This window comes from Littorina saxatilis, linkage group LG10 (assembly GCF_037325665.1).
Source record: "Littorina saxatilis isolate snail1 linkage group LG10, US_GU_Lsax_2.0, whole genome shotgun sequence".
In the NCBI taxonomy this organism is placed as follows: domain Eukaryota; kingdom Metazoa; phylum Mollusca; class Gastropoda; order Littorinimorpha; family Littorinidae; genus Littorina; species Littorina saxatilis.
In genome coordinates this window covers 14,149,704-14,166,601 of record NC_090254.1, presented here as the reverse complement: position 1 = coordinate 14,166,601, position 16,898 = coordinate 14,149,704, and the positions used below count along the sequence as shown (strand labels likewise).

The window sequence follows — 16,898 nt, the reverse complement described above, 5'->3', positions numbered from 1 at the left end:
GTTAAGCAAACAAACAAACAAACAAACAAACTGTGAAAATGCCAGCAAAAATGGCAACCCAAAACGGGAACGCAAACTAGGAGCGTCTTTGCCGACTTACCTCACGTTCTGTATTGTTGATAACAGTCGTGTCTGTGCTGTTTTTGTTCAAATGTTATCTAATAAAACTGATGCATTTCTTGAAATGTTGCCATTTATTGTCGTCTTTGTGAAGTGCCAGTGTGTTCCGAGGAGTAATCTGCATACGACTGATGTCACACTTAGGGTACCTCACTTCGATCAGCGTAACAATCAAAACAAGTCGCGTTAGGCGAAATTACTACATTTAGTCAAGCTGTGGAACTCACAGAATGAAACTGAACGCACTGCATTTTTTCACAATGACCGTAGTCCGCCGCTCGTGCAAAACGCAGTGAAACTGACGAGACTGTTTAGCGCGGAAGTGGTTTCGCTGTGCTGCATAGCACGCTTTTCTGTACCTCTCTTCGTTTTAACTTTCTGAGCGTGGTTTTAATCCAAACATATCATATCTATATGTTTTTGGAATCAGGAACCGACAAGGAATAAGATGAAATTGTTTTTAAATCGATTTCGGAAATTTGATTTTGATCATAATTTAATTTTTTTAATTTTGAGAGCTTGTTTTTATTCCGAATATAACATATTTATATGTTTTTGGAATCAGAAAATAATGAAGAATAAGATGAACGTAAATTTGGATCGTTTTATAAAAAAAATAATTTAATTACAATTTTCTGATTTTTAATGACCAAAGTCATCAATTAATTTTTAAGCCACCAAGCTAAAATGCAATACCGAAGTCCGGCCTTTGTCGAAGATTGCATGGCCAAAATGTCAATCAATTTGATTGAAAAATGAGGGTGTGACAGTGCCGCCTCAACTTTTACAAAAAGCCGGATATGACGTCATCAAAGACATTTATTGAAAAAATGAATAAAACGTCCGGGGATATCATACCCAGGAACTCTCATGTCAAATTTCATAAAGAACGGTCCAGTAGTTTACTCTGAATCGCTCTACACACACACACGCACACACACACAGTCACACATACACCACGACCCTCGTCTCGATTCCCACTCTATGTTAAAACATTTAGTCAAAACTTGACTAAATGTAATGAGCTTCTAAGTAGAAAAGCAGAAACACTACCGAAACACTGCATTCACAATCTACAATACTGAGCCAGAATCAATGAAATTGACTTCGTGTATAAAATATTGCAATAAAATTTGTTCATGCCTTCAGGTCCGTGACCACGCCTACCCTCAAAAATTGCGTTTTTTGATTGCGTGATTCACTTTCAACCGTCGAAACGGTAACTTAAACTGAATGATAGTTTACATATTTTACATCCGAAAGTTAACAAGTCGCGTAAGGCGAAAATACAACATTTAGTCAAGCTGTCGAACTCACAGAATGAAACTGAACGCAATGCAATTTTTCAGCAAGACCGTATACTCGTAGCATCGTAAGTCCACCGCTCGTGGCAAAGGCAGTGACATTGACAAGAAGAGCGGGGTAGTAATTGCGCTGAGAAGGATAGCACGCTTTTCTGTACCTCTCTTCGTTTTAACTTTCTGAGCGTGTTTTTAATCCAAACATATCAAATCTATATGTTTTTGGAATCAGGAACCGACAAGGAATAAGATGAAAGTGTTTTTAAATTGATTTCGAAAATTTAATTTTGATCATATGTACATTCCGTACATGACATCCCACGATATTGTAAAGTGGTTTCTCCCAAGCACATACATCATAAACACAACATTAAAAAAAAAGAACCAAACAAACACTTGAGCTTAAAAACAAATTAAACATGAACGAGCCCCCCGAAAAACAAACACAATACATATATAATGCAGCATATAGACATGTAGAAAACAAAAAAATAATTCATAGTCCAATATAATCTTTAGCAAAACCTTGAATTGCATTCAAAGTGTATTGGTCAGCAAGTTTCGGTAGGGGTCGGACGGCGGGGGTTTCTGTTTTTTCTCCAAACCAAATAACGCGTGTTGGTGCTTGCGCTGCTGCCGCTGCACTGACTGGCACTGCCGCTCCCTATCTATGGGTGGTCCCTTCCCGCTTATTCCTGTGACCCCCCTCCCTTGCCTCCTTCTTCCTTCGCCTTTCAACCCTCCACCATCCCTCATCTTTCCTCCCCCTGACCCATCCCGTCCCTGCTTATACTCATTCCCTCTACATATGGTGCGCCAAATTGATATTACTATCGTTAACAGTTATAAAGGGTTTTGAAACTATCGTTAACTGTTATATAGAGTTTCGAAACTATCGTTATCTGTTATATAGAGTTTCGAAACTATCGTTAACTGTTAAATAGAGTTTCGAAACTATCGTTAACTGTTATTTAGAGTTATATCAATAGCGCGTTTGTAGCGCGTAGATAATTGGTTTGACTTTCTTCTCGTATGTCAAAGTTGCAAAGTTTTGCCTATTGTGATTTTTTGTAGATTTGTCATTCGGCTCTTCCGTTTTTGTCTGGTCGATTTTGAGGGTACCCTTACTTGAGCGCCGGTCACGTGATCCCGGTAAAAGAAATATTTAATTCAAATGGTGATCCTGAAGGTTAAGTAAACGGCCTTCTCTGGCATATAAAGTGTTAATAAAATGACACGGGGATTAATGCTTTAATTTGGGTTTGAAATTTGTTGCAATAATTTTTTGGCCAAGTTTAGATGTGTTGGTGGTTTCATTGATAGGTTATAATATTTTGCGTGCAGATGTACATACATATATGTGGCAGTTCTTTAATTTTAGTGCTCTAGTGTGTTGTGCATACAAATATTAGGGACGGATCACATTATTTTTAAGGGGGGGGTCCAAATTTGTTTTAGGAACAGATCGTCGATGCGAAGCTGTAAGTTGAGGGCGCTTTCGAACCTCCTAGGGGGAGGGGGCAAGCCTCTCCCCCCCCCCCGGAAAATGTTGATAAAAACAAGGAAATTAGAGCAATCTGGTGCAATGTGAGCCAAAAAACTTCCCCTAATACACATTCCAAAAAGTTAATTTAAGAGGACAAATTTGGATCGAACAAAGAAAATTGACCGACGAGGTCAACCTGAGCCAACAAATCACCGAACTAGCTCCCAAAACCGTCATTTAGAAAACAAAGGCCGGCTCCCCCCGGAATTTGTTTGATAAAAACAAGAAAAATTGAGAAATTTGATGCAATCTGAGCCATCATTCTTTCTTTATTTTCAAATTCCTTTCTTGATTTGTGTTTAATTTTTTTGTTTTTTACAATTTTTGTATATTTTTTAGGCTGGTGGAGGGGGAGTGTCCGGAACACCCCCCCCCCCACCCCTTCCTTCCCTGGATTCGCCCCTGTATATGCCTATGAACGTGTAGGATGATTCTTTTCAGTGCTGTACGATGGTTTAAACACACACACACATACACATGCAAACACACACACACACAAACACACAAGCAAACACACACACACACAGACACACACACACACACACACACACACACACACACACACACACACACACACACACACACACACACACACACACACACACAATCACTGCATACATAAGTCTGTGGTTTCATTTCAGTGCTGTTCAATGTGGCGTATAAGAAGAAGGCCACAGCAGTGTGTGGAGGTGATAGCCAAGTCACTGTTAACGGGTTCGTGGATTATCCATCGTACGCTGATGTGCAGAAGCACTGCATTACTTGCTCAGTCTCGGCAACCCAGAACAGGTAATGATACAGTAAATACTATTTTCTCAGCTTTATTAACATACCACAAAATAATAGTCGCAGGGCGCTTTACAAATATCCCAAAAACAACATTGGACATTCAAAATCAACTATTTGCATATATATACAGGAAACCGTTGGCTAATAGTTATTAAGAGTTAGTATTTCGCTTGTCCTAGCTGTAAATTTAACAGCACAGAGATGTTTTTGGTACTGCAATGAAAGAAGGTTATTTTCTCTGCTTACATTACAAAATATGACTGTATCTCGTCTTCCCTTTTCTCAGTTTCACAAGGACTGCATGAGACAAAGCGGCTACAGAAATTGTGTGTTACACCAACTGAAGTAAAGACAGCTAGTTATTACTTGAAAATGTAAAAAGCGGACAGGCAGGCTGGCCTTGGTAGAGCACTGGACTTGTGATCGAAAGGTCGCAGGTTCGAATTTGGGCCGGGACGGACACGGGTCAACTTTATGTGCAGACCAAGAGACGGAAGCCATGTCCCACCCCCGTGCCACCACAATGGCACTTAAAAGATCTTGGTCATTCTGCCATAAGTACAGATGGCTGATACCACCTAAACACGCATACACTTGTGTATCTCGTCAAAAGCCTCGAGGGCGTAAAATTGTATTGTATTGTATGGGGAGATTTATTTAGCGCTTGGCGTTCTCTAAGCGCTTTACATATTAATTTCTGCCGTGTGAGATGGAATTTTTTACACACTATATCACGCATTCAAATTCGAATGATATAACCCATGTCCGTGGTCGTCTACATTTTTGCTTTTTTTCAATAATCTTATGGTTAGATTTCGATACAAAATTATGTCAAATGATGAATGAACCATGGGGAAAAAAGTTATAGAGAACATGTGCTTTGCCTAAAAATACTGACCAATCAAATTCATATCACTGTGCTTATAGCCACGCCCAAACAAGTGCAGCAACAGTTTGACACTGGAGCGCTGTCCACGCTTTTTTATAAACGCACGAAATGCACGGGATTTGAGAGGAGGTTTGCGCTTGGCATTTTCCAAATAAGGATATCCTACTATGAGTACTACGCTGGAATACTACAATGAATTTTCAAACGGCTACACTGGCTTCGTCTTTCCTGATCGAAAGGGGGTGTATTGTTGATATTTGTAGATAATAGACTCTGCATTTTAATGGTCAAATGGCGATTTCGGTATAAAAATGTAGACAAGGACCTTTAAGAGGCGAAATATTTAGCCTGTAGGACATTATAAGATGTTTGATGGGTTGTTGACAGACCAGCTTTTTTGTCGTCCGAGGGGGAGCATATCGTCTTTTGTTTCATATTTATTGACCACTAGAGGAATACCCGGCTTCGCCGGGGTGAATCGCGAGACAGAGACAGACAGCGTGGCGGTTCATCACAATCACCTCTGCAGGCGAAGTCCTGTCAAACGGGATTGAGAATTTTAGAGCTTATTTCTTAGCCCTATAATTATTATCTGTTGTGGCTTCTCAAATGCCTGAACATACAGACAGACAAAAGCCGCTAGACCCCATCACAAACAGAACTCTACAATCCACAGGTTTTTGCCCACACACACACACACAAACACACACACAGAGAAGCCGTATATATATATATGTATATCTATATCTATAAATATATAGAGATAGGTGAGAGTGTATTTTTCGCGTGGCTATAAATTGATTCGACCTTTTCACTTTGACAGTAAGAACAACTTACGGGTGCAAGGGAAGCGTTCTGGACAGCGCAGTGACATTCTAAAAATAGTTACTCAGAAACGGGAATTTGAGGTGAACGGCGCGAGACAGAGACAGACAGCGTGGCGGTTCACCACAATCACCTTTGAAGGCGAAGTCCTGTCAAACGGGATTGAGAATTTTAGAGCTTATTTATTGGCCCTATATTAACTGCTGTGGCTTCTCACATGCCAGAACATACAGACAGACAATAGCCGCTAGACCACATCACAAACAGAACTCTACAATACACAGGTTTTTGCCCACACACACACACAAACACACACACACACAGAGAAGCCGTATATATATATGCATATCTGTATCTATAAATATATAGAGATAGGTGAGAGTGTATTTTTCGCGTGGCTATAAATTGATTCGACCTTTTCACTTTGACAGTAAGAACAACTTACGGGTGCAAGGGAAGCGTTGTGGACAGCGCAGTGGACAGCGCAGTGACATTCTAAAAATAGTAATAGTAAGTTACAAACGGGAAAGCCACACGAAGGAAGGGAGATAAACGCCAAACACTGGAGAAGATAAGGAAGAGTTACTTATAATGGTGAAATGAACACAAAAACCCAAATCAGTTCAGCGCTGCGCGCTGAGAGCACGTGTTGAAATATCTCATCGATGATATTGTGTCCGGGGTGTAGCTGAATACGGTGTCCAAATTTGAAAAAGATCCACTGAGAACTTTGGCGTTGTGATGTGGTGTAGCGGCTATGGTGTGTCGGTATGGGGGCCCGGGTAGCTGAGGTGGAACCAAAATAGCTGAGGTGGAACCAAAATCGGTTCAGCGCTGCGCGCTGAGAGCACGTGTTGAAATATCTCATCGATGAGGTTGTGTCCGGGGTCTCTCTGAATAAGCCCACCAAATTTGAAGCAGATCCATCGAGAACTTTGGCCGTGCATCGCGCACAGACAGACACACAGACACACAGACACTAGTCGTATATATATATAGAAAGGCCGAAGGCCGCGGTCAATAAATATGAAACAAAAGTCGATATGCCCTCCGAGGACCGACAAAAAAAGCTTGTCTGACAACAACCCATCAAACATCGTTTTTGTCATCATTTTGGTAGCGCGAAAATAATTGCATCATCAACAGAGGGAGCCATGAGTTGAAACGCGAGTTTGGTTTTGAAAATACCGTTTTTGGGGCCCCACCACGCTGTTGCAATCACTGAAGGCAGGCGCGAGAGTGAAGGCGCTACAACACACCGGTGACACTGTGACGGTTCCCCTACGCTTTGTGTTCGGTGCCCTGACCCTTTGTGTTCGGTTCCCACTCGGTTCCCACACGCCAAAATTCGCGGACAAAACATCCATTTATGGTAGTATTACGCAATGTTGCTCTCTGAGAATGGTCTTGTTAGATCTGTGAGTGTTTACACTACATGCCTAGGTGCTGTTGGATTGAAGGTTTTTGATATTTTAGCCGTTATTAGGTAGAATGCCTTCCACTTTACTGCAAAACTGCATAATTCGTAGCATCGGCAAGAAATATCCTACCAAAAAATGCCTGCTTGGAACTGTCCGTGGTCCAGCAAAAAGTTCAACATGTCTGTAGCAGACAGCCCAAGTTTCAAGATTGTAGGGCCATCCAAACAGCCGTAATAATAAAAACAACAAAAGTAGTCAGTGAAATTGGCTGTGTTCGGTCCCCCCACACTTTTGTGACGTAGGCGTGACGGTTCCCATAATTCATTGTGTCGGTCCCCACTTTCTGTGTCGGACCCCACTTTCGACCTAATTTCTCTGTGACGGACCCCACAACCAGCCTATTTTGTGTCGGTCCCCACACCTTCTTGGATTTATGACTTGCCGGTTACTTGTATCATTGTATTCATTGAATCTAATTGTCTCGGAGTTATTTTTCAGCAAAAACCGGCAAGGAAGCACCTTTTGTGATACCAAGTAAGTCAGATGACATCAGTATGTGTGTGTGTGTGTGTGAGAGAGAGAGAGAGAGAGACAGAGAGAGAGACTAAGAGAGAGAGACAGAGAGAGAGACTAAGAGAGAGAGACAGAGAGAGAGAGACAGACAATGACAATGACAATGACAATGACAATTCTTTATTTTACGAGGGTAACAGAATAAGCATTGGTATACTTTTTTGCATCTGGCCCTCGCCCTAAAGAGGGACTAAATCTACTATAATAACTACTACTACATACTTACATAATTAGTAAAACAGTATAAGTTTATGTACATAAGTGCATTATATGAAACATTGTAGTTTATAAATGTTCATGACAAGGTGCAAAGTAAAAATTTGCAAGTCAATTAGAGTCAGAATACTATATGCAATAGTACATCAACTCTGTAAGACAATGGATATTATGCAGAACATCATAATTTCGTGAACAAAACAATAAATCAAAAGTGAGTGACTGTGTCCCAAAGGACATAACAATCAAGAATATACTATTTTCATTAAATGGGATATATATTTGTTTTTGAAAGAATCTGTGCTGGTAGCTTCCCGTAAGGCATTCGGAAGAGCGTTCCAGAGACGGCCACCTGAATAAACTAGACTAGACTTAAATAAGTCTATCCTAGGAAGAGGAGTGTTAAATTTCATAAGGTGGTGTGAATTCTTCAAAGAGAACTTTGAACAAATGGTTTGGGGTAGAGTTTCGGATATGATTTTATGCATAAAGATTCCTTTGTTAAAAAGCAGTCTTGACTTTAGAGGTAAGATCCCTAAATGTATGTAGTCTAACTCTGTGAGGGTAGTGTGCTTTAGTAATACTACTTTTAGTGCTCTTTTATGTAATCTGCTGAGTGGTTTTAAGGAATTTTCACTTGCGGAGTCCCATAGAGTGGATGCGTAATCAATAACAGATTGAATATGAGCAATGAAGAATAACTTTCTGGTTTGGCAGTTCAGGAAGTGTTTAATTCTAGATAAGAGATACACTTTCTTAGACACCACTTTACTAAGTTGCTCTATGTGGGTTGACCAAGACAAGTTGTTATCGATATCGATAGAGAGAGAGAGAGAGAGAGAGAGAGAGAGAGAGAGAGAGAGAGAGAGAGAGAGAGAGAGAGAGAGAGAGACAGAGGGAGAGAGAGAGACAGAGAGAGAGAGACAGAGAGAGAGAGAGAGAGAGAGAGAGAGAGAGAGAGAGAGAGAGAGAGAGAGAGAGAGAGAGAGAGAGAGAGAGAGAGAGAGAGAGAGAGAGAGAGAGAGAGAGAGAGAGAGAGAGAGAGAGAGAGAGAGAGAGAGAGAGAGAGAGAGAGAGAGAGAGAGAGAGAGAGAGAGAGAGAGAGAGAGAGAGAGAGAGAGAGAGAGAGAGAGAGAGAGAGAGAGAGAGAGAGAGAGAGAGAGAGAGAGAGAGAGAGAGAGAGAGAGAGAGAGAGAGAGAGAGAGAGTTGTGTTTCCGTACCCGCGACAGCGTTTTTCCAGCGGCGCGACGAAAATCAAGCACATAGAAAATGACCAGGAGTGTTTCCACACGCGCGACGCGTTAGCGGCGCGACAAGCGGCAAGCGACGCGATTTTTTTGAAAGGGTCCTGGAGCGATTTTTTCGCGTTGTCGCGCGGCAACGCGGGAGTTTACAGATTTTACCGCATGTTTAAAACGCAAGTACGGAAACACGTCACGCGTTTGCGCGCGTTTTCTTTTGTCGCTGCCGCTGTCGCGGGTACGGAAACAGAACTTACCGCGAGTACGACACTACCGCGAGTACGACACTACCGCGAGTATAACACTACCGCGTGTCACACTACCGCGAGTATAACATTACCGCGTGTCATTTTATGACTTCCATGGCTGAAGGCAAAGGTTGAAATGTTTCCTTGAAATATAAAACAAAAAGGCCTGGTCTGTTCTCTGAACACTAATTCAATGTTTGTCATGCTAACCAAGAACTCAAAACGATCAGAACACACTATCAGAATACATATAGAATGGGTTGCTTCCAATCAAAGTTAGAACACAAACTCACAAGAAGTAAGTTTGCATGCGTTCTCTCTACGGTTATCATACTCGCGGTTGTGGTACGCGCGGTAGTGTGACACGCGGCAGTGTTATACTCGCGGTAGTGTCGTACTCGCGGTAGTGTGACACGCGGTAGTGTTACACGCGGTAGTGTCGTACTCGCGGTAGTGTGACACGCGGTAGTGACGCTCGCGGTAGTGTCGCATAACCGGAGTGATCTGGAAAGGTGTCAATCTCTCTCTCTCTCTCTCTCACTCTCTCTCTCTTTCTCTCTTTCTCTCTCTTTCTCTAACTCACTTGAAAGAAAGTAGCACAAAGGGAACTGATGAAATAGACAGCAAAATTCTTAGATTATCAGCCCCACATATAGCGGAATCTCTAACGTATATTTACAATCTCTGTATTGAAAAAAGTGTTTATCCCAAAGCTTTCAAGGAAGCTAAAGTGATCCCCCTCTTTAAGGCAGGTGATAAAACAGATCCCTCAAATTTTAGACCGATTTCCGTTTTACCAGTATTGTCAAAACTACTGGAAAAACATGTCAATGACCATATTATGATATACTTTACATCAAACAATTTGTTTCATGAAACTCAGTCTGGTTTTAGACCTAAACACTCGTGCCATACGGCACTGACAGAACTGGTGGACTCTTGGTTATCAAAAATCAACTCTAATAAGTTATGTGGAGCACTGTTTATGGACTTTGCAAAGGCATTTGATGTTATTGATCACGCCCTCCTTTTGCGGAAACTTTCCGTTTATAGACTACCACAGCCCACACAGACTTTTATAGCCTCTTTTTTGTCGGGAAGAACACAAAAAGTTACCTTTAACAGTTCGAGCTCTGAAGCAATGCCAATTTTATATGGGGTCCCACAAGGCTCGGTCCTCGGACCTTTATTATTTTCTGTCTACATCAATGACTTACCATTACACATATCCTCTGGACAGTGTGATATGCTAGCTGATGATACTACTATTCATACCTCAGGTGATGATATTACTTCGGTAGTCGACACGCTTCAGAAGTGTGTCGATGATGCTGTAGAATGGACACATTTAAACCACATGTCTCTCAATCCAGAAAAAACAAAGTATATGCTAATTACTACGCGTCAAAAACGACAAGTCATGTCGGAACCAAAGAAGTGCATTTCTGTTGATAGTCAGCTGATAAACGAGGTTAGTGAACACAAAATTTTGGGTGTAACTATTGACAACAATCTAACATGGGGCCCTCATGTAAGTAACTTATGTAAATCTACAGCAAAAAAAGTTCATCAGTCTGCAAAGATTAAACATTTTCTAAATTTTGATGCGCGCAGAACATTTTTTCAAGCGCATGTGCAGTCTGGAATAGACTATGCATCAACCCTTTGGGATTCTGCAAGTGATGCAGCTTTAAGACCCCTAAAATCTTTGCACAGACGCGGAGTAAAAGTTGTTCTGCTGAAAAACAGCACCCTCTCTAATCATGACTACAAAAAAGCTGAAATTCTTCCACTTTCATCCAGACTAGCGTTTAACAAGGCAAGGTTTATGCATAAAATAGTTCTTGGACGTGTACCAGACTATTTAACTAAAAGAATATTATTAACTGAGACTTCATCAAGCCGCACGAAGAAACTAAATGTTCCCCTCCCTAGAATTGACTTGTATAAAACTAGTCTGGCATATTCAGGTCCATTTCTGTGGAATGGTTTACCAGTCTCTCTCAGACAGCCACTTTCTGTTGCCAGTTTTAGAAGACATACTTTTTTGTATATGCTTTCATCGTCGTGTGGCACTTAATGCCTCGATCAGGTACTGCTGTTTGATAAGTACATGAAGATCTACTTGTATAATCATTTCATTTCAGTTAAGTTTTTTTTTATTTTTTTTTTTTATGATTATGTGTACAATGTGTACATGTGTGTGTGTGTGTGTGTGTGTGTGTGTGTGTGTGTGTGTGTGCGTGCGTGCGTGCGTGTGTGTGTGTGTGTGTGTGTGTGTGTGTATGTGTGTGTGCGTGTGTCTGTGTGCGTGTGTGTCTGTATGTGCATGTATGTCTGTGTGTGTCTGTGTGCATGTGACCGTGTGTGTCAAAGTGTGTGTTTTAATGTATACCATTACCAATGACCATGTATGCTATGAACATTTTTTTTTCCTCTTTGTCTGATTTAATAACCATGTTTTTATGTTTTTGCTTTGCTTCTTCTTCTGCTTTAATATTATGCACTGGTTAGTTAATTCCCTCTTGGGCGAGGGCTGGATGAAAAAAGATCTTTGCTGTATCTACTCCATTACCCTCGAAAAATAAAGTTGGTTCGTTCGTTCGTTCGTTCGTTCTCTCTCTCTCTCTCTCTCTCTCTCTCTCTCTCTCACACACACACACACACACACACACACACATACTGATGTCATCTGACTTAGGGGACGGTGGGGCAGGTTGGGCCGTGGGGCAGGTTGAGTCAGCCCTACAAAATGCTCAAAGACGTAATATTTCTTCCGTTTTCTTTCCGTTGCTTGTTTTTGAATAACCGGAACTTTTGTTGGCGCGAAATTTGACCGGTGCAACGCGTGTGGATCAACGCAGTCTGGAATACGCCTCTCGTTTCGACAACTTAAGTACATTTTTGGCTCCTTGAAACTTTTTGAACTGATTTAGTGACTGTTCATCGTTGATATTGTTAGTTGTGACTTGTTGTTCAGAAATTAAGCAGCTATTTCTTCACAGTAGTAATAAATTGTCAGCTGCTTGTCAATGATGAGCAGCGATTGAAACTTCGAAAGTACACATGGTGGGGTAGGTTGGGTGGGGCAGGTTGGGCCACTGTATCCACTCAGTCCTCACACTGACTGTCAGTTCAGCCAAACAGTAGGCATAATGGGGCGGGGATATAGCTCAGTTGGTAGCGCGCTGGATTTGTATTCAGTTGGCCGCTGTCAGCGTGAGTTCGATCCCAGGTTCGGCGGAAATTTATTTCAGAGTCAACTTTGTGTGCAGACTCTCTTCGGTGTCCGAACCCTCCCCCCGTGTACACTACATTGGGTGTGCACGTTAAAGATCCCACGATTGACAAAAGGGTCTTTCCTGGCAAAATTGCTTAGGCACAGTTAATAATTGTCTACCTATACCCGTGTGACTTGGAATAATAGGCCGTGAAAGGTAAATATGCGCCGAAATGGCTGCAATCTACTGGCCGTATAAAATTTCATCTCACACGGCATCACTGCAGAGCGCCTAGAACTGTACCCACGGAATATGCGCGATATAAGCGTCATTGATTGATTGATTGATTAATGATATTTTGTGGCATCGATCATTCAGGCACTGCATCATTCAATATCATAAATAACTGCAAACACTGCATTGCATTGATTTTCTTTTCAGGTATGATTTATAGTAATTTTTACAGTATGTCAGCTGATACAAATAATTCTTTTTTTTAAATGCCCGCCTTCTATGGATGTTAAAAAACTATTATGATGTACTTTAATTTAAATTGAAATAACATAATTGTTTAGTGTTGATTTTGAAACAATTTCACATCAATATTCTATCTATCCAAACATATGTTTGCAGTTATTGACCTAACCTGCCCCAAGGTGTGACCCAACCTGCCCCAAAGTGGGGCAGGTTGGGTCAGCTGCAGTTGGTGTCTTTAACTGTTAATTACTCAAAGAAAATGACGTAAAAATGTATCTTTTTTTTCTTATTAAGTTCTTGAATGATTAAAGTTTATTTTGAACTATTTATATTGTGTTTTTTCTTCCTGTATTTGAACTACGAGACGAAAGCCAAAAAGTGTCCAAACCTGCCCCACCGTCCCCTACTTGGTATCACAAAAGGTGCTGCCTTGCCGGTTTTTGCTGAAAAATAACTCCGAGACAATTAGATTCAATGAATACAATGATACAAGTAACCGGCAAGTCATAAATCCAAGAAGGTGTGGGGACCGACACAAAATAGGCTGGTTGTGGGGTCCGTCACAGAGAAATTAGGTCGAAAGTGGGGTCCGACACAGAAAGTGGGGACCGACACAATGAATTATGGGAACCGTCACGCCTACGTCACAAAAGTGTGGGGGGACCGAACACAGCCAATTTCACTGACTACTTTTGTTGTTTTTATTATTACGGCTGTTTGGATGGCCCTACAATCTTGAAACTTGGGCTGTCTGCTACAGACATGTTGAACTTTTTGCTGGACCACGGACAGTTCCAAGCAGGCATTTTTTGGTAGGATATTTCTTGCCGATGCTACGAATTATGCAGTTTTGCAGTAAAGTGGAAGGCATTCTACCTAATAACGGCTAAAATATCAAAAACCTTCAATCCAACAGCACCTAGGCATGTAGTGTAAACACTCACAGATCTAACAAGACCATTCTCAGAGAGCAACATTGCGTAATACTACCATAAATGGATGTTTTGTCCGCGAATTTTGGCGTGTGGGAACCGAGTGGGAACCGAACACAAAGGGTCAGGGCACCGAACACAAAGCGTAGGGGAACCGTCACAGTGTCACCGGTGTGTACAAGTACAAGTGAAAGCGAGTCAAGGAGATCTGTGTATTAATTTGATGACATGTTGAGACAAGTTTGTCAGGTTTGAGGAAGAAAAGTTCTGTAGGTTCCGACTAACTGAATGGTGTGTGAATCCAGCAGTACGCGTCTTCGAGCGGCGTTTCATTGCAAAGAATGACCTACATTTTGCATTTGCTTGCGATGGGATTGCCCCGCTGTTTCGAAGAGTTGCTTGTTTGCGGCACTGTCTCGGTTCGTGACATCTCTTAGCAGATACATATGTGGATTAAACTTGCGACGAATCGAGAGCAAGGAATAGCAGAAAGCAAAGATGAGTGAGTCGCTTTTCTCTTGTTTTCCCTCTTACCTGTGCGCCGATGAACCCCCGAGCGTTTCTATTGGGTTTGGTTTTGAATATCCATGTAACCTGCTTTCTGTAACTATGGTAACTGGGCATTTATTCCCCGGGGAACATGACATTTATTTCCCAGATGCTTGTGAATGAAAACTCGTGAAAATGATGACAAAAAGCATTCTCTTTCCTGCAGGCAGGCTTCTCCTATGTGTTAAATGCAATCTTTCATCCATAGGGTCTGGGCTATACATCTTTATGGAGTTTTCCATATCTACTACCTGCTGGTCAAGAACAGACACCATACGCTTGGTCAGTACTTGTATGAAATTTACTGCTTTAATTACCATTGTGTGTCTGTACATAGATGTTCAGACTACATAAGTTTTCATCATGTCTGTATATGAATTATATAGCCTGTATTAATCGTTATTATATATCTGTGCATGGATGTAAGTAGACTGTGTCAGTTGTCATCGTGTCTGTACGTGGACTGTATCAATCATTAAAGGTACCATCCGACTCCCGTAAACCATTTGTTCCTGACCACAGAGCACCCCAAGCAGTTACGTACATTACCAATTACTTTCATTTGCCATTGAGAACTATCTTGGCTGCTTCCGTTTACAGAGAGAAATTGTATTTGAGGTTTTTAAAAAAAATTTTTATAACTTATTCAGCCACACATACAAACATATTCTACATACATAAAAAGCAAATAAGCCTACAAAACCGCTCCAGTCCAACCACATTCCGCGTACACAATCATTACTTCCATCCCCATTTCGAAATATCGCAACAGGACCTCCAGATATATAACACGATCATATGTGTTCTCTGTTTGCATGTTTGTCCAGTGTCTTGTCCCCACATAAAGCATATTAACTCTACCTATCCCAAGATAGGCCAAATGGTTCTAAGAGGACGTTAAAGGCATATGTACGCGCTCCCGTGTTTACAAAGTGTAGTTTGCCCATAATCGATGTCAAACGCACCATAAGACCATGTAATGACGATATGTCGCCATGCGCGGACCATATGCATGCATTAGCATGTCTCCAGCTGTTGGTAAAGCAATTAGCGTGTATAGTCATCGAGTACATATGGCTTTAAAACTAATTATCATCATCACCTGGAAGAGTTGTCTCCTGTTGGGAGGGGCGTTAACTCTCGCATTGAGCCTTCTTCCCAGTTCATCCCATGTGTGTTCAATTGGGTTCAAATCTGGGGAGAGAGAGGGCCAGGGCAGAGTGTTCACGTTGTTGGCGGCCAGGAAGTTTGTGGTGTGTCTGGCGGTGTGGGGTCTGGCGTTAGCATGCTGGAACTGAGCCCGTGGCGCGGCCAGGAGGGGCAGGGCGTGTGGCTGCAGAATGTCCTGCACGTAGTGCTGGGCGTTCAGGCGGCCTGGAACTTCCACAAGCTGGCTCCTGCTAGTGTTGGTGATGGCCCCCCACACCATCACGCCCCCACCACCATGAGGAGGCGCCTCATCTACGCACTGCTGGTGGTAGCGCTCTCCTTGCCTCCTGTACACCTTCCTCCTGCTGTCGTGATGTTGCAGGAGGAAATAAGACTCATCGCTGAAGACAACGTGGCGCCAGTTGTTGGCAAGGGTCCACTGGAGGTGCAAAAAAAATGAAAAAAACCGTCTGGGGATATCATTCCCAGAAACTCTCATGTCAAATTTCATAAAGATCGGTCTAGTAGTTTAGTACATATATAGTCTGAATCGCTCTACACACACAGACACACACACACACATACACCACGACCCTCGTCTCGATTCCCCCTCTATGTTAAAACATTTAGTCAAAAACTTGACTAAATGTAATAACAAGTCGCATAAGGCGAAATTACTACATTTAGTCAAGCTGTGGAACTCACAGAATGAAACTGAACGCACTGCATTTTTTCACAATGACCGTAGTCCGCCGCTAGTGCAAAAGGCAGTGAAAGTGACGAGCCTGTTCAGCGCGTTAGCGGTTGCGCTGTGCTGCATAGCACGCTTTACTGTACCTCTCTTCGTTTTAACTTTCTGAGCGTGTTGTTAATCCAAACATATCATATCTATATGTTTTTGGAATCAGGAACCGACAAGGAATAAGATGAAAATTGTTTTTAAATCGATTTCTGGAATTTAAATTTAATCAGAATTTTTATATTTTTAATTTCCAGAGCTTGTTTTAATCCGAATATAACATATGTATATGTTTTTGGAATCAGAACATGATGAAGAATAAGATGAACGTAATTTTGGATCGTTTTATAAAAAAATAATTTTAATTACAATTTTTCAGATTTTTAATGACCAAAGTCATCAATTAATTTTAAGCCTTCATGCTGAAATGCAATACCGAAGTCCGGCCTTCGTCGAAGATTGCCTTGCCAAAATTTCAATCAATTTGATTGAAAAATGAAGGTGTGACAGTGCCACCTCAACTTTTACAAAAAGCCGGATATGACGTCATCAAATAAATTTATCGAAAAAATGAAAAAAATATCTGGGGATTTCATACCCAGGAACTCTCATGTAAAATTTCATAAAGATCGGTCCAGTAGTTTAGTCTGAATCGCTCTAC

The 16,898-nt window shown here is 41.5% G+C and overlaps 1 protein-coding gene across 1 annotated transcript in view; it reads left to right on the top strand.

Annotated features, from left to right (window-relative positions):
- The window catches only part of LOC138977779 (uncharacterized), a 55,303-nt gene extending 39,345 nt beyond the window's left edge, over nt 1-15,958 (top strand). The window contains exons 9-11 of the mRNA XM_070350384.1: nt 3,609-3,756; nt 14,558-14,631; nt 15,459-15,958. Of these exons, the coding sequence (XP_070206485.1) occupies nt 3,609-3,756; nt 14,558-14,631; nt 15,459-15,958 (722 nt within the window). The remainder of the gene's footprint in view (nt 1-3,608; nt 3,757-14,557; nt 14,632-15,458) is intronic.
- Nucleotides 15,959-16,898: the final 940 nt, after the last annotated feature.